This window comes from Larimichthys crocea, chromosome IX (assembly GCF_000972845.2).
Source record: "Larimichthys crocea isolate SSNF chromosome IX, L_crocea_2.0, whole genome shotgun sequence".
In the NCBI taxonomy this organism is placed as follows: Eukaryota; Metazoa; Chordata; class Actinopteri; family Sciaenidae; genus Larimichthys; species Larimichthys crocea.
The window spans coordinates 11,777,714-11,796,442 of NC_040019.1; the positions used below are offsets into that span (position 1 = coordinate 11,777,714).

Sequence of the window (18,729 nt, forward strand, 5' to 3'; positions counted from 1 at the left end):
GCTGAATGTGTATACAGTTAACAAGACATTCAATAAATGATGAAAAAATTGGAAAATTGAATCTCCATTTCACATCTAGACAGAATTATCCTCTCTTCTGTCTCATGATTAGCAGGCTAGCAGCTTATGCCACAAAGTTTTTCTTTTTTCTTTCAACAACATACCCACTTTCAAGTGAAGCACAAGGCCATCTCTACACCTGCATCCAAATGCCTGTCGGTATACCTAGCTATACTTACTTAGAGAGATTAGTGATTAGAGATTAGTACAGTGACACATTAGTAAATACATCACCTAACAGACATTTTCTCTGTATATTTTTATTTAGCCAAATTTCTTTGGGGTTGACGTGAAGTTCACAGTACTGTTGAGTTTCTTCAACTGAAGTTAATGAGTCACTAACAGGGAATATTTAAAAGGAAGTGCTTTAAAAACAGACAAATCTGAAAAAAAACATTTTTGGAAAACACAAGACAGTAATAGTTTGACATTTTGAATCTGCCTTTTTGCTTTCTTAGAAGTTAGCTTAGCTTAGTTTAGCTTGTTGAACAGTAACAAAACCCAGAATAAGGCAGACATGGAAATATAATACATTAACTATGTTTTCATGCATGTATAATCAGAATCAGAAATACTTTAATAATCCCAGGGGGAAATTATTTTTGTTACAATACTCCAGTATACAAACAAACAAAAACAACATATGTAAAAAGTAACCATCTATTAAGAAAAAAAAAACTATATATATAAAGGGTATATAAAAGATCAAATCGCCTGAAAATCTTTTTGTTTTTGTTACTTAAAAATGATTATTTTATATCTACAGTGGGAGCGGGTCCTCTGTTATGTTGAAACACCATGTTTCTACAGACTGGGAGCGGGTCCTCTGTTATGTTGAAACACCATGTTTCTACAGACTGAACTAAATCCTGACTCTAGACAAGGGACCTTAAAGTTTGTTTCTCCTTTACACTAAGAAGGTGAGGGTGATGTGAGGAGATTGCAACACAGCTATTAGACCACTAGATGCAACTAAATTCTACACACTGGACCTTTAACACATTAGTTATTTATACAAAATGTAACAACGATACACCGGTGTTACGAAGAGTTACGTGCCAGATTATTTCTTGATTCTATTACTGGATTACTTCCTTGAGTGTCTGCTCGTTGCCTGGCAACCCCATAGTCACAGCAGGACTCCATGAAGTCACTACACAGCAGCTCAGAATAGTCCAGCACGTAAACACACCATACCACAAGTTCTTATACAGATTAAATCAACAAGATATGCTTGTTGGTGTTTGTGTTGTAATTTGTTACCAATGAGCAGAGTCAGGACCAGGCTAGCTCTTCGCTTTCCTTTCTTTACATTTACATTTATTCATTTAGCTGAGGCTTTTATCTAAAACCATCTGATTAGTGGACAACCAGCTCTATCTCCTGAGCCACAGCTACTTTTGCGTGAAGATAAGATAATTGCTGGCTGTAGCCCCCTAATTTAAGTGGTATTCACCATTCTTTTGGCAGTAAAGCGAATAAGCCATTTCAAACAAAATGTCAAACAAGTCCTTACAGGATAAACAAGGAATCGCTGAAGTTTGAAGTCAAGACTCGCATTTCCGACATTTCCGCTAGCACTTAAATGCAGCACCAGGCCCACCGCTGCGGTCGCCCTTTGGAGCTTTCCGGGTGTCCTTCACACACATCCGCCTACCGGACAGGTGTTCGCCCGAAATGCCCGTCCCTCCGGTGACAGAGAGTGTTTGTTTTCTTTAACAGCTGTAAAAATATATATATATGTACCATGAGAGACGTGCGGAGGTATCGACTCTGCTGCAGTTCAACACCGCTCCCCAAAAACAACAACAACAACACCAGCAGCAGCAGCCGCCGCCGCAGTGAGACGCATTATTTCTCCTCTTGACGTGCGCTTTCCTGCAGCTCGGGTGGTCTTGCTTGTACCGTACAAAAGGGCGTCGACTTTCCCGTTGTGTGTTTACAACATTCGCTGTCGGGAATTTTTTTGATCTCACGCAAGATCGGAAACAAATACAGCAGCAGCAGTAACGACATCCCAAGGAGGAGCATCATCCCCCTGGTGTTTATTACAGGGGAGGACGCGCCGCAAACCAGGGACTCGAGTCAGAGACAGACGAGAGCAAACATGTTCGAGACCAAAGGAATCCCCTTTGTCCTGCTGGACTTGGCATGTCTTATTCTAGGTATGTATTTAAACTCATTTTACAGCCCGCCGTGGACTGTTTGCTGCTTCTGTTATTGATATAAGCCGATTTGTGACCTGATATAATCCTTCTGTTCGGATATTTAACAGCTTGCCATCACGTGAAGGGAGTGGTGAATGTTAGCCCACGAGTGTGATATTACTGGGGCTTTAACACTATTTTATTTTAACCTCTAACAATACGTGTTATGTCCTATCTGTGTAGTATCTTTACAGGTAGGACGAGGCGTTACTTCAGTTTAGCCCCAATGCATAAAAAATGACCTGTTCTTTGTTTCCATTGTGTGCAAATGAAGTGCCAACGTCTCAACGTTTCACATGCAACAAATGCTAAGTAATGAGTAATTTTCCAGTGTGCAACCATTTGTAATAATACACTATAAAAGCCAATAATTCTTATCATCATTCTCACATCAATTATATCCAGTTAATAGCTTTGTTATATAATGTTTTCATTGAAATATGTAGTCACTTAATTCCTCCTAAATAGTTAAAAGCTACATTTAGACAACTAATTTAAATAAGTGTTAGAAATGGCATTACTGCCTTACACTTTATGTAAGCACATGTTCTCCTCTGAAGCTCCAAAATCATTACAGGGAAGACACCTATACTCATATCTTGCCTGAAACTGAATAATAAATGAAATGTCTCCTAACTGTACAGTATATTGGCTCATATCACCAGTCAGTTAGATCTGGGAAAAAAAAAAAACCCAGTTCCAAATACGAAACATCTGAAATTGCGGTGACACCCACAAAATGTACGCCGTCTCAGCCTCTTTCAAAGTCTTTACATTTGAATATATGAATCATTGCGTTAGTGCTCGTGAGGCTGTACTGTTTCAGTTTTGCAGTGTAGGCACAGGCGTCGTCTGGGACTTTACTGCTTTTTAAACCTGATTATGAATGATTGATACGTTCCATGACTCATAAATTTATAGCTCCCCTCAGCATAGCTTAAAATGACTGTAGGGTTAAATCAAAGATATTTTAAAACACATCATTTAGAATAATAATTTGTGACTGATGTAGTTTTCCATACAAATCTATATTCTTAAAATGACATTTAGTCCTTGTTCCTCGTCGAAACATCCAGATTATGAATATTTAAAACATGGTTACATTTCAAAGACTCATTTTGTAAGTGCAGCTCTGTGTGCTGTCTGAATGACTGACGCAGAAGGAAACTCGATTATTGTGCTAATGACACAGACTATTAGATTGTAACCCAGTGTCTGTGATAGTCTGACATTTTCAGGAGGCTGTTTTCAGCAGTCATGCATTGCCGCATGTTACAGAACATGCAAATACATGTAGTGAGGTTATGTTTATAAGAGCACAGCTCGGTGTGCAGGAGGAGAGGAGGCCTGTCCTGATATGCGTGCTCCTCTTATTTAATTAGTTTTTTTTAACACATTACATTACATTACATTGCATTGCATTTAGCAGACGCTTTTAGCCAAAGCGACTTACAGAGGAGGACATAAGCTGAGAAAGGTGTAAAGGAGCACAGAGTAGTTGTTAGTTTTGTTAGGCAGGGAAGCATTCTCGAAACAGAAAGGTTTTTACAAGTTTTTTAAAGGTCGAAAGGGATGTTGCTGTTCTTGTAGCCGTTGGTAGGTCATTCCACCATTTGGAGACGACCACAACTACTGGGCAGACATCCAATGAGTCTTGATAAAAGTGCATTGCAAAGTGTATTCATGTTTAAATGTCCATCTGTATGTGTGTGTTTGTCCCTTGGTTGCACAGTTATCATTTCACTGCTGTTTAGTACAGTTAGAAAGTGACTTGGGGGTCCTGCCCTCGGCTTGTGTGCGTTTCTGTGCCGACCTTTTGGCATTTCCAGCTGTTGTAGCCAGTCAACTTAGGGTGGCACAGCTGACGGTGTCAACAGCTGCAGAAACGGCAGACAGAACAGAAATGCCTGACTGAATTAAACAGTAGTTTATAGGACATTTGTCAAGGTGTACTTCATGCCATGTGGTGGCTTGTTAATGTGCATTATAGCTCAATAATAGACACTCATTTTCTGCTTGAACGGACGAACAACTGTGGCTTTTCTCCACTATACAATGAGCTTAACGGGCCAAACAACCAGAGAAATGACAGCAGCATTATATTCAGACTTTAAACTGTCAAAGCCTGTTAACCTAATCTGTTATCTTTATGGCATTTTATCTATAGGGAGCGCTTAGCTATGTTCACAGCTCCTTTCACAGCATTGTGAGTCAGTGCTCAAACAAAATAAAGCTTTTTCAGTCCACCCTGCTGAAAAACTGCCCAAGAATAACATCATTTTTATGGAGTCATGAAGTCCCTGTTGTTGAGTGTCTTTATTGTGTGTAGTGCGAAATGTTTGCAGAATATCTGACTTCAATTATGCATATTTTCTCAGTGTTAAATGATATGACGGGCAATATTTTGCAAATCACATGCAAAGACCAAAACTAACAATGATCCTGTGACAGATATTGTCAACGTAGCCTGATGTAGCTTTACATGACATGCTCATGACAATAAACATGGATGAGTACAACCCAAATTTACAGAGAAAATAGTGTTTTTAAAGACTTATGTCATATTATGTAGGACCAAATGTGGTGTTGTAATGTATTGAGAGACAGACTTTGTTGTCATTGTTGGTTTCGGTCTTTTAATTATTTTGAACGTAATAGTAACAAATGGAACAAAGCCAGTCATATTCTTTAACCGCACTGCTAGAAAGGTTGGGTTCTTTATCTCTGTCACAAAGATTTCAAATCTTTAATTCGGCAGAAAGATGACAGATTTCAAGATCTCAACATTTGTCTCGTCACCCTCACTTTCCTTTTACCTCCCCCCCTCTTTGACCTCTCCCCCCTGATCTCTCCGTTCACAGGAGGTCTGCCTCTGGCGGCCTTTAACCTGGGTAAGATCCGTCCCTATCAGAGGGGCTTTTTCTGTAACGACGACAGCATCAAGTACCCTTTCCACCACAGCACTATCACCTCCACAGTGCTCTACACTGTGGGCTTCACCTTGCCCATTAGCTGCGTAAGTAGCAGTCCAGGTTCGACAGCAGTCACATGACCTGTCTCGTGGCAGACAAGTTGACTCGCAGGTGTAAATAATAACTTTAAAGCATTCCAGGGTGTGCTGAGGCCTCACGCTCTGCTATGATGCACGTTGGTTTACTGGCACACCTACATGCGAAAGCAGCCATTAGTATTGTTATCAGCTGCACTTTTCCTGTGATGGCAAGTCAAAATGTATGCTGCGAGAAAGGTCTGGGATTGATACAGCTTTCCAGTGCCTTTTTTTTTAGGATTTATTATCTTGTTTCACAACAAGATCATATTCTGAATTTCTGTTATAATAGCACAGCTACCTGTTATTGAAAACAGATATGTACAGTGTATTTTATTTAGTTCTACTACTGTTTCCCATCTCAGTGTGAGGCTTGTGTTCACTGGCATCAGCGCTTACAGTTGTGTATCAAAAAGCTAAAGGCACAGGAGGATGTCCACTTAAAACAAAATGAAATCAGCTAAAGCTGAGGACTGTTTCTGAAGGTTTGAATCGTCCTATAGGTCAATGTTTAGTTTCCTAACATTTTTATTATTTTCAATGTGTAGTCCAACTCACATATAAGTCAACCTTACACCCAAAACATGAATCAATCCAGCCACAGCGATAGAAAATTAGCAGTTTTGCTATTTCTACTTAAAAAAAAAAAAAAAAGAATAAAGTATGGCTAATATGAAGCAAGGCCAGGCCTTTTCTTTTGATAATCTTGTTTTTAATGTTAGTTTATTAGATAAACGTTCTATTTCTGTTGTTAATTAATGTAACAGACATGCAGGCTGCGTGCTGTGTTCCTCTGCTCCTTAAAATAGCTGGAATGCACTTCTGGAATAGAGCGATTGTTTTTGGAGGTCGACAGAGGCAACACAGTGCTGCTGCTGTGTATGCGTCCGTCTTCCTTGGTTTATTGTTTTGTGGTGTCACTGATTTATCACTTCCATCCCTGTCCGTGGTCTTCAATGTGTTGCGAGTAATCATAACCCCAATACAAAACGCTCTTTCAAAATGTTATTGTAGTGTAATTTTTAATACGTCTCTTCAACGTTCACTGCCTGCCAAAGGAAGCTGTGGGAGGATATGTGGGAATTTAGAGCTGGAAAGTTCGTTTCAGAGAGAAAGAAGACAAGTGAATGAGAAAGTGTGTGTCTTGGTCACGTCTGTTTCTTCTTGCTGTCTGACAGCTTTTGCTTTCTGTGGGTTTGGTTGGCGAGTGCTCATTAACCTGCTCGGAAATGTCATTGTGGTGCTCTTTCTCTTTTAACATCCACTCCAGTGTCAACATTTAACACTTTAACCATTAATATCTGCACCTTTAAAGCTCCTGAAAGCTGGCGGAGGACGCCGCCGCCTCCTTCAGAGGATGCTACGTTTGGTGTGATCCTCTCACATGGCTTTGCACAGGCATGCAGGGTTGCATCGTGGATAGGGGCCCGAGGTCCAATGACATGATCTTGTAACCTGTATCTTTTCCCTGTTTTTTCTCCCATTGCTTCTCTGCTAGCTGGACTCCCATTTGCTATACTCACTGCACAACACAGTCCTTTCCACCGAGGCTTTTTCTGTAACGATGATTCAATCAAGTACCCCTATAAAGAAGACACCATTTCCTATCAGTTGTTAGGAGGTGTTATGATTCCCGTCACAGTACTCACTGTAAGTGCATCTGTTTTGTTTTCTGCTAACAGTTCTCTTTATGCCATCTTCCTCCTTTAATTATATGATGCTTATCTTATCCACTTTTACACTCTTAATCCATGATTGCTGCTAAATACATTATTAGGTAATAATGTATGTGATTCTGCTCACATAAGCTGCCATTAACTTTGAATTAATTTGCTAACTGCATGTTGTAGAAAATGTTTTCCAAAACATTTGGAAGATTAAGGACTGAAGTGAACTTTTATTTTGAAAGTTAGCAGGCATAAATTAGTCTGAAGCCGCAGCCACGGTTTGCAGAAAGATACTAAATATGGCAGTATCTTGTGAAAGTCTTCACAAGCAGCGCAGCGGTAACCTCGGTCAGCTGATGCTAAATGGAATTGAAAAAATGTGATGGCACATAAAGAGCCTACAACTGAGACTCAATCAAGTCGGTATGTAAACAGTGAAAATATCCTTTTACAAAAGGTTTCTGTACTGCAGCTTTGAGAATTAAAACAAGCAGACTTCCCAGAGGTGTTAGTTCTCCCATTAAAAACTTTTAGAGACACAGATAGCAGAGCGGGAGCAATAAGGGTCTGTTGCTGACTTTCATGTGAGACAAATATAAGCCCTCTGGGCATGTTATCTGATGTCAGAGACATTCATCTGCACAGAGGAATTCATAAGTCACGTCCTCTGACAGACAATGAACATGTACGATCAAGATGAAATACACAAAAAAATACTGGACTATGCTCCTTTTGAAACTGAGTGCACTAAATCACAAAAATACCAAAATCTCAGAGTGCAATTCCACTTTTCTGATTACATTACTTATGAGCAAAAACTAGTCAGCAACTTTGCTAACAGCCAAACATCAAGCAAGTGCCACAACACAAGACATAGCAGCCAGCTAATATTACTTACTAGTCCAACAGCAAGCAAAGCTCTCGCCTAAACACCCAACAACTAAATGTCATCCCCAGATTTCCCAGATCTGCCATTACGTCCATAGAGGCTGCTGAGTCTCTAAAGCTCTGGTTCTGGCACGACACTGCCTCCGCTCACCGTCCGTATTTCCCCACGGCCCGGACCTGTAACCCTCCTCTTTCCGATGGTCCAAAATAGTCCTCTCAGTCCAGGACAGCCCGGCTAACAAACTGACATAATGCTCACTAACAGCAGCTATAGTTTGCAGCAGTCGTGTGGCTCGGTACCGTAAAGCGTTGCGCAGGTGATCGTACCCGGGGCACAAAGTGCAAGAACGGACGTATGGATCGCAGAGTGGTAATTCCAGAGACACCTTTCATTTGTGTCAGTGTAGCATTAAAAATATTAAAAATTTATGGTACGAATTAATTTAATTTAAACTTTTATATCAAACTAAATTACACATCTATTATTTTAAGTGGACATCATCCTGTGGCCATGATGGCATTCCTCTTTATGTTTTGGAGACTGTATTAAAGGAATAATTTTACATTTTGGGAAATGAGCTTATGGTATGTCTTGCCGTCCGAGCATTAGATTAGATGATCAATACCACTTTCATATCTGTCCGTTGAACATGAAACTACATAAATCACTACTCTAAAGCAAACTAAATTGTTTAATCTGTACAAGATTAAGATTGATAAAATGATTTTGCTTCATGCTAAGCTAAGCTAACTGGCTGCTGGTGGTAGTTATTAGTTAGCGTACAGACATGAGGGCAGTATCGATCTTCTCATCTAACTCTGTGCAAGAATAAGCTACTATCCCTAAAAAAGTCAAATTATTTGTTTCTTATTTCTGGCTCTGAAGTTGTTACAGACTTTTTTCGCTTGCATCTTAATCTTTTATTTGGACTTTCTGTAATTCTGTACAACCCTCTAACCCTCACCCTCCTTCCCCTCCTCTTTACAGATGATCTTTGGCGAGTGCATTTTAGTTTATCTAAAACGCATCACATCCAAGTCCTCTTTTGGCAGCTACGTCTCCTGTGTTTACAAAGCCGTCGGTACCTTCCTTTTCGGTGCCGCCATGAGCCAGTCTCTTACCGACATAGCCAAGTATTCAATTGGCCGGCTCAGGCCGCACTTCCTGGACGTGTGCAAACCTGATTGGAAAGCCATCAACTGTTCAGTAGGAGATTATGTCGAACAGTTCAACTGCAGCGGAGATGCGACAATGGTCAATGAGGGCAGGTAGGTGTTGCTATACCCCAAGACTTTTAGTTTTTATAGCATTTACAAATGGATGATTGTAGAGTTGTATCAATTCATTTGTCGATTGAAAGAAATTGAACTGGCAACTATTTTGATGATGAATTTACTGTATTTTATAAGCAATAATGCCAAATATTTAATCATTTTTTGATTGATAATTGTAAACTGAATATTTTTTTTATAGAAGAAAACAAACTTAAGATAAGATTTAACGCCATTTTTCACTATTTTATCAACAAACTTGGTGATCATGTAATAATCATACTTTGCATTCATTATAAGTGAATGATTTCAGATGGTTTTCCTCATTTAAACTTGTAGCACTCTACGTTCTGGTTTTGTTGCTCAACAGATTAATAAAAAGTTGTTGTAAAATGCTTGTGGTGGAAGTACAAAAAGTAAAGGTTACACGTGTCACTAGATAACGTATGAATGATTAAGTAATTCATAACGGTGATAAAACTATGATGAAGTTGTGCAACATTTAGTTTCTAGTCAATATCTGCACACAGATGACATAAGGCAGTGGTTTAAGTGAGCTGCAGGTAGAGTCAGTTATACCACACGAGAGCAGAAACTCTGGGATTGAGTAATATCAGGAATGTCATATGTGTTGATTTAAGTCTTATCAGCTCAGAGCAGAAGGAAGTGTAGTGGGAGGAGAGGAAATCCACTTCTCATTCTGATGTAGACACGACTAGTGAGAGCTGTGGTAATTATAGAAGGACAGGGCTAAATAGTGACATCAGCTGTGCCAATTGTATCACGCGTTTATTATGGAGAAATTTCTACTTTTTTTTTTTTATTTTTTAAACTTAAAGGTCAAGTGGGTCATTCTGCCAATTAGGTCAGAGTGCGTGTCAAAGTGCTGAGTGGAAATGCCATCATTCAGATAAACATTTATCAGGGTGTGGCACATGATGGTTGAAATTTTCCTGGAACCCAATTACGACTCTGCAGGCTTGTTTTTGTTTTAAATATTTATCAGCAGGCGAAAAGAAAGATCCGGTGATTCAAGGCTGATATCCAGAGCTTGTAAGGAGTATTGTCAGGGTACTTTATATTTCCATCGTCTATGTGTGTGTGTTTGGGACGGCTTGTTCGTCACTAATAGAGCTACTAAATGCAGCATGAGAGGAGAAAGGAGGCCAGGATCAGCTTACTGTAATATGATTCCTGTCTTGGCTTAGTTAAACTATCCTAAGAGAGACGAGCCCCACTGTCAGAGCTGGACGTGTGTGTGCATTTAAGACACAAAGATGTCCGAGTTACTGAAAAGTCGAGTGTGTAATGAAATATATTTATCTTGTAAAGTGGGAATAGGACAACAGATGAATGTTCTTCGTCAATGGATACTATTAATATACAATGAGTGAGGCCTCACAGGGAGTGACCACCCTGCAGACAGTTTTTGTTACAAATGTCTGTTTGATCAGCCTCAGTCCACTGACAAACACTGCTAGTGTTGAAATGATTAGTTGATTAATGTTGTTTAACTTAAATGACTTAAAACCAGTATAAAAATGTAACAATCACAATAAACATTCACTGATTTCAGCTTCCTAAATTGGAGGATTTTCTGTTTCACTGTTTTCATGTTAAATGAAATATCTCAATTTCTTAATTCAGCATGTTAGCATTCACACTAAACACAAAATACCACTGAGGCTGATGAGAAAGCCATAGATTGTAAAATATTGAACACATTTTTTTTTTGCTTCGATGATGGAAAAAGTTTAAACTTATTATTAAGTATAAGTTCTTGCAGCACAGGAGTGAAACATTGACTTGTTTCTGATGCTGAAAAAGTTAAATCGTCAACATTTCATCCTCTTGGAAACGTGAATACTCAATTTCGTGGTGATCCATCCAATAATTGTTGAATTATTTGTGTCTGAACCAAAGTGCTGGATCAGTTGACCAACTGACAGACTAACATTTCCAGAGTCCTGGCGCTCGCATGGCTAAAGAATAAGTGTGTGTGTTTGCAGGGGGGCAGTAGGTTTAGTGGAGTAAAACCTCAGGACTTTTTTCATCAATCCATATTTGACATTAAAGTCTTATTCCACACTGCGAGGCCCTCAGTCCTTCATCACTAAATAAGCAGGTGTAGTCTAATATTACACAGTGAGTGTGTGTTAATGGCTGCTGCTGTTAACATGCAGCAAACCACAGTATAAAAAGACAACACTGTTGTTTTAAACAGCAACGAACAAAGGCAGGGTGGAGAACAGGAGTAGTCCTGCTTTATTATAGCTGCCGCTGTCACTAAAGATCACACAGTCACACCTTCAAAATGCAACAAACTCACCTATCAATGAACATCAGCTCCAGCATAAATAAGGGTGTGCCGTAATGTGTGTCTGACGAACATAATGAATTATTAAAACAAGTGTCTTCTAATTGTTTTCTTGGTTCATTTGTTTTGCTGCACATAACAACGTGTTGAGCCATCTCTGTCTTTCCATTGCAGGCTATCCTTCTACTCTGGCCACTCCTCTTTTTCCATGTACTGCATGATGTTCCTGGCTGTAAGTATCGTACACAGTTTATATATTGATTAAATCAGTCTGTATTTACAGGAACGCTGTGTTTATAAGCAGAACAGGACATTCTGGACATTGGTGCAAGTTCTTGTGAACTGTAAATACATTTTTCACTCCAGTTTTTATGCTTATTTGCTTTCTTGCTTAGAAGCAAATGAGAAGATCGACGACACTCTCGTGTCTCTGTCTATTAAATGAAAATTCACAGACAGAAGGCAGTTAGCTTAGCTCAGCATAAAGACTGGGAAAGAGCTAACAGCAAAAAAACAAAACATAGATGTGTAATTACGGGGTCTTAAAGGGAGTTTATGTCTTAGACTATTTAACTTCATTATTGTTTTCACATCTCTGTCCAATAAAGATGAAATTACAGCTGGTCAGTCAGTTAGCTTAGCTTAAGATCAACACTGGAATCACTTGTAGATTTTAATTCCAAGACAAAAACAAGATATAATGTGTTGATCAGTGAGGTTTAGATGCTCTGGCAAGCAGATTTTGTAACAGTCAGTCACCCCGTTTACCCCTGTCTTTGTGCTATGCTAAGATAACAACCTCTGGGCTGTAGTCTTTCATTTAAAAGACAGATATGAAGAGTTGGACAGATCTTGTCACCTAACGCCTCCAAAAGCTAATAAGTGAATATCCCAAAATGTGGAACAATTCATTCAAATGTAAGACTACAGCCTGGAGGCTGTTAGTTTAGCATCTCACCTCGCGCTCATGGCTTAAATAACATACTGCATTGTAATTTCTGAAGAACATAAAGAACATATTTTAGGGAAACACACTTATTCTGTTTCCTGACACGCTTTAGATGAGATTATTGATATGGCTGTATGGTAAATATGAGGCTCCAGCCAGAAGCTGCTTAGCTTAGTTTAGTACAAAGACTGGAAACAGCTAGCCTGGCACTATATGAAGGTAAAAAAATAATAAAAAATCCACCTATATCTACATTAACACATTATATCTTGTCTGTTTGATCTGTCACTGGGACTTGCCAATAATAATAAGCTCATCTGGCACAGCCACCAGTTAAGGTTTGGCATTCGCCTACCGCGTTTTAGTATTTTCTCGTTGGGCTTTGTCACAGATGTTCCTTTGGGAAATAAAATGATTGATGCTGTTGTTTTGGATGGTCTTGATATATATATTGTGATAATAGTGAGCTATAGTGGTGTTGGTTGGTGAAGTTTTCCCCCTGCTTCTAGTTTTTATGCTAAGCTAAAAGCCTCCAGGCTGTGGTCTTTTATTTAACAGTCATGAGTGTGGTATCAATCTTCTCAGCTATCTCTCAGCTACACAGCAGGCATACTTTTGCTTTAAACTAGAATGCTTAATGATTTCTCTGTTCAGCCCCTCTTGGTGAGAGTTGTAATCAATATTGCTGATCTGCTCAAAGACTTGCAGCTTCTTTGTGCAACGTCCGTTGTGTTTGTTCAGAGCTGACCAGCCCTGATAAAGCTTTAGGCTGCTGATTCTTTCAACACTGGTAGATAAAAATAGATACAGGGACAAAGTCCTGGCACCAGCACAGTTGATATTCAGGAAAGCAGCAACTGACATTTAAACATGTACGTACAAACTTTTGGCATTTGCGTTGTCACATGGAGAGAAACGTGAATCTGGAAGCTTGTTTGTACTTCAATGAAAAAGAAAAGAACGGAAACACCCAAAATATTTGGTTTAATTGCCACAGAGGGAACATGACATGACGTTTATCACATTCTTACGTAATAACTCATCTTGCTGCTCCAGAGATGGTGTGATGTTGAAATATCAGATTAGATAATGCGTTATGAACCAGAGAATGTTGTAGTGATTACTCCTATCAGTCAAATTGATTGTTTCAAACTCAGTTTGGCGAAAGGAAACTCAGCTGGAGGGGGATTTTCTCACCTTGTAAAACATAGAGGGGGAAGAATCCGAAAATAAAAAAAGGATTGTTTAATTCAGGAACCGTTTTATTGTAACAGTTTCAGAAGTGATAAATAATCTCTGTGGTGGTGGAAGTGGAAATGAGTCATCATCACTTGTAGGAATGCCGCCTGCTACAGTCATCCAACAAGACTACCAACCCTACAATAACACTCCTTGCCCATGTTACAATACTTGGCAGTGACACACTGTTATTTATTGTGACTCTAAATAAAGCCGCTCTATGTTTTTGTGTTTCTCAGCTCTACCTGCAGGCTAGACTCCAAGTCGAATGGGCGAGGCTGCTGAGACCCACAATCCAGTTTTTCCTGATCGCTGCCTCGGTGTATACAGGATTGTCAAGGGTGTCAGATTATAAACATCACTGGAGCGATGTGCTGACTGGACTCCTGCAGGGGGCCCTCATGGCTATACTGGTGGTAAGTCCTACTTACATTACATACATACATACATAACATTTACATAGTTATCACATTTGTGGAAACACACCATCTTGCCAGTATCTTGTTATTTTATGGGGCATTTTATGCTTTTATTAGAGCGACAGTTGAGGAAGTATGGAAGAGAGAGGCAACAAAAGTTCTTTGATGGATTTGAGTATCATTTTTATGTATGTCAGTTAAATATAAAACTACAACCAGGAGATGTTTAGCTTATCTTAGCATAGCACGAAGAGTGGGAGCAGGGGGAAACAGCTAGCCTGGGCTTAGCTGCTCAGTAAAGCTGTACCGTGTCATCGTTAGCATTTAAAGACAAAATACAAATGCATCAATCTCTGATGTGAAATCACTAAAAAGGATGACCGACACTTGAGTGTCCATGTAGGATCTCAAAGCTAATAAAAACGGCTTTAAGTCTGTTAAAGTGGCTAAACATTAACCTACCCACCCCCTGTACATTATCCCACTTATTACACAGCTGCCTACGAGAGAAAATATTATTTTGTGTCAAAATATCAATTAAAAAGTTAATTTTATTGCGTTCACATTAAAGTCTATGATCAGAATTGCATCCATAGCAACAGTCTGTTATACAGAAATAATCCGGTAGAATGCCGTGAATCAATCTGGATTCAACAAAGCTGTGTAATACAGCTCAGGTATACTGTTTGTACAGGAATCGAAACATAAAAATTAGTTCATGTACTTGGAACAAGTTAATTACAAATGTTAAAGAAAGTGGAGAGTATTTCCCGAAATGTCAAACATTTACAGCACAAATACAAATAATTAAGCTTCACTCCCGTCTATACCTCTTTTAAAATTCCCTCTCTATGTCTTGCAGGTCTTCTTTGTGTCTGACTTCTTCAAGCCACAAGTACAGCCCCATAAACAGGCGGACATCCCGCACACAACCCTGCAGGAGACCCCAACAAATGGAAACCACTTTGAGAGTCCCAACTAAGCTAATCGAGAGGTGGACGACGACGACGAGGACCTCTGCTCTGTGCAAACGCACACCCAGGATTCCCAGCTCTCTAGCCTTTTATCTCACGCAAAATTCTCATCCAATACCCTGCATGGATTTACAGTGTGCTGATTCTCACGTCGAGAAAGCTCCTGGATGACCGTGCGTCCCAGAAGAAGCTTTTGAAAGCTACACCTCAGCCCTGTTCAGATTTTAAGGCTTTATAATTTTAGGCGATTTGCTGTCTCTGTCCACCGATTCTCTCATCCGGAGGGAAAAGTGTTAAGACCACTTCTCAGACCGTAGATAAGCTTGAGTGGCTGAGACAGACGTAGGTTAGGGGCTAGAGATTCTGTAAGGGCAGGAACCAACAATTTATCACGTATCTATCTACTGAGCCAGTGGGAAGACTTAACTGCACGCACCCACTAAAGGGTCTGACCACTGCTGAGAGAGAGAGAGAGGGAGGAGGGTTGGAAACCTGTGAATGTAACCATGCTTTGTGCTTTTCCTGACCTGGAGTCAGTCTACTCAAGGATCTGATTTAGGATCAGTTTTTAGGTCGACTCCAGCACACAGAGAGACGGCTTGAGTCTCCTAGCTTTGCTGCCTTAAGTCCTTTGTCCATGAAAGGGCTAATTATAAGAGGAATGTTTGCTTCTCAAGGCTAAAACGTGCTGGAGACTAAAGCTGATCCTAGAGGGCGAACACTGCTGACTCCAGGTCAGTGCCACTGCCGCCTTATTCTCCAATCGTCTAACCTCAAACAGTCGAAGCTTGGCTTGTATTTCTTTGGTTTGAGGGTTGAAGAGTAGACGGTCAGTTTAAGTCCTGTGTTGCCTTTGCTGGACTGCTACTGCTGCTATCACAGCCCTGTGTATCTAAGAACTAATATAAGTGAACAGACAACAATGTACTTTTGTATAATAATCTGTATGTGAAAACAATACAGATTTTTATTGAAAAAAGATGTTACAAATATGTACAAATGTCTAAAAGAAAAAAAAAAAAGGAACAATAAAGCCATTTTACTTATTAACATGAACACAAATGAAACATACGTGTTGGATGTATTATGTCATGAGCTGTCAGAAAATTAAAGCATGACTTGTGTTGTTTTACGTATCATAATTTGTCATATTAATGACCACTTTGCTCATTGTAAGCAAAAATAAAAGCATGAATGGTTCAACGTATTCTGGCCACGCGTAAATGAAAACTATCCACCAAGTCAAGTTTCACTCTTTCATTTATATGATGGAGAACAGACGAGCTTCAGGTAAGTTACTGCGATGAAAGAACAGAAACAATCTGAAGGATGAATAAGTTATTTTTCCTACTCAAAGCAAATTTAACAAACATCTTGGAAATTATCGTGACAAAACAAAAAACGGCCAAGAGATCAACGGGTTAAGCATTTATCCTCCAGAGCCAACGTTCATGGTCTGAAAGCTGGAAGGTCGTTATAGGTAGAGACTGGCAGCAAACACAATGTCTCTCTTGATCTTGGTTATCCCTGCAGAGACAAAAATTAAGGTTAAACTTACTTAAATAAATCAGAAGTTTAATTCCGAACAGATGACAGTTTGCACGTCTGACTGTAGTGTGTCAGTAAGTAAAGAGGAATTCACAAAGCGAGTATAAACACTTCAACGTTTACAGCCTTGAGGAGGATAATCACATGGGTTAATCATGTCTAAACTTTGAGGGGAAAAAATGTGAAAATCACAACATCCTGAATGTCCAAGGTGACATCAACAAATCATCCGAAACCCAAATATATCCAGTTAAGTATCAGACAAATAAGAAAGCCGGATAATATTTATGTGAGGCTTTTTAAAAAAAAAAAAGGTAGCCAATCAGTCTCTTTTGATGTTTCTTACCTTCGGCGAACTTGTTCTCCAGTTCAGTGTTGCCTATGGCCTTGGCTGCGGAACACATTTGTCTCAACACCTCCTCCAGACGACGCATGCAGCGGATGATGCTCCCTACAGGAAACAGACGCAAATACATAAGTGTGTGTATAGATTTTTTTATTTTACTGCCGTCGTCATCCAGCAGAAGAGTGGCTCACTTCTTAAACTTGACAAACACTGCTTACAGGGCTGTCATTTCTACACAGTTTCCAAGATGTACAGCACCATGTAATTTGGCTCTCATTGTGAGGAACATAAAAACAACGTTTAAGTGGTACTTTTCCAGTTAATTAACTGTGATTGTAGCAGTCTCTCTGTTGAGATCCAATAATTAGTGACATAATGAAACTTCTAGAGAACTTCCCAGAAAATGATGAGGAAATTATAGAGCTGTAAGATAAAAAAAATAGAGGTCAAAATAAATAAATATGATTTGTGTTTTGGAATTTCTCAGTTCTCTTGAGTTTCTCATTAATCAACACCAATGAGCAAATCTCATACTCCCTCAAGTTTCTCAACCTTCCTTCCTCTCAAAGTTATTCGTTATTGTGATGACATCTAATATTTCACAGATGAGGTCACCGTTGGGGAGTCACAGATAGTAACTGTGGAGATAATGATGGACTCTGAATGCGGTTCAAATCAAATCGCACATCATAAATCAGTTAGTGAACCTCGAACAGCCTCCATGACGCTGAACATGTGAGTGAGGAAATCGAAAAGGTGAAAGGGATTTGTAAAGGCCGTAAAATGATGAATAATTTAATCTTTGAAAATGGTTCAAAGAAAACATCTGACAAGTTTTGGAGGGGGAATCATTCACTGGTGGAACAACTGTCCTAGCGCCAGTTTATCCATGTCTGTCAGACATTAATATAAGCGGCGCACCTTCAAACACGTCAGTCATCTTGCAGATTTGAGCAAACGTGGCGCCGTTAGCCCAGGCGTACACCACATCCATCAGGTGTGGTTTAAACTGGTTTAGGTAGGTCTCCTCGTCCACGTCCAGCTTGGCGTCTGCAGAAACCTTGGCTATGCGCTTTGCACATTCCTGAATACGACAAGAAAGGACAGTATTTCCACTAAATTCAAACTTTTAACGATCGCAGATAAAACGCAGGTTTCGTGTCATCTCACCTGCATTTGTCTCAACGGTGCTGCCAGTTGTTCTGTCAGTTTTGGCATCTCACTGGCCTGGAGGGGAAAAAAAAGAAAAGAGACATGAGTTCTGTGACAGTAAACATTCTTCGTGTAGTCTGTATTTCAAACCTTAAATCATCCACAGACATGTCTGAAACAAACTTATCTCCTCTCCCGTAAGCAAAACAGAATCTCTCTGGGCAGAAGTAATGAGGCTGAAGAGAAGTGAGGGGCTGCTGACATTCAAATATTTGATCCAGTTCATCTTTGGTTACAAAATGATTAATTTAATAACTACAGCATAGGAAATATTAGTCATGAAGGTTATCTGCAGCTGTTCTAAATCAACACAGACTGTTCACTTCTGTTCCAACATCCCGCTGTCAATAAAAACATTCACAGGAAACAAACTGCTGGTTACATCTCAAGATTTCACACTCAGCTCTTGAAAAAGGAGCAGCTCTTATTCTTACTGAGGATTAGATGGAAGATGGCGTCTCTCACGTGTATGATATGAAGCTACAGTCAGAAGAAGCTAGCTTGGCAAAAAGACTGGAAACCGAGGGAGGAGCAGCTTCTCCGGCTCTGTCTGAAGAGGTAATGTTCAGGTCTGGTTCCAGG

General features: G+C 39.6%; 2 protein-coding genes across 3 annotated transcripts in view; one reads left to right on the forward strand and one right to left on the reverse strand.

The window, feature by feature from the left end:
- The first annotated feature begins 1,052 nt into the window (after positions 1-1,052).
- Positions 1,053-16,436, forward strand: plpp1a (phospholipid phosphatase 1a). Of its 2 annotated transcripts, none has more exons than XM_019258411.2 (6): positions 1,053-2,225; positions 6,815-6,966; positions 8,860-9,140; positions 11,635-11,692; positions 13,888-14,064; positions 14,930-16,436. In XM_019258411.2, exons 1-6 carry the CDS (start codon positions 2,168-2,170, stop codon positions 15,047-15,049), a joined length of 846 nt encoding a protein of 281 aa, XP_019113956.2. In that variant the 5' UTR covers positions 1,053-2,167; the 3' UTR covers positions 15,050-16,436. The 2 variants fall into 2 exon arrangements, with proteins under 2 accessions (XP_019113956.2, XP_019113955.2); XM_019258410.2 differs by lacking the exon at positions 6,815-6,966 and adding an exon at positions 5,129-5,283 and having other exon boundaries at positions 1,101-2,225; positions 14,930-16,173.
- mtrex (Mtr4 exosome RNA helicase) overlaps positions 15,979-18,729 on the reverse strand; it is a 28,682-nt gene continuing 25,931 nt past the window's right edge. Inside the window, exons 24-27 of the mRNA XM_010732254.3 lie at positions 18,106-18,162; positions 17,857-18,019; positions 16,936-17,040; positions 15,979-16,568 (exon numbers count right to left, since the gene is read on the reverse strand). Coding sequence (XP_010730556.1) covers positions 16,516-16,568; positions 16,936-17,040; positions 17,857-18,019; positions 18,106-18,162 — 378 coding nt within the window. The 3' untranslated portion in view covers positions 15,979-16,515. The remainder of the gene's footprint in view (positions 16,569-16,935; positions 17,041-17,856; positions 18,020-18,105; positions 18,163-18,729) is intronic.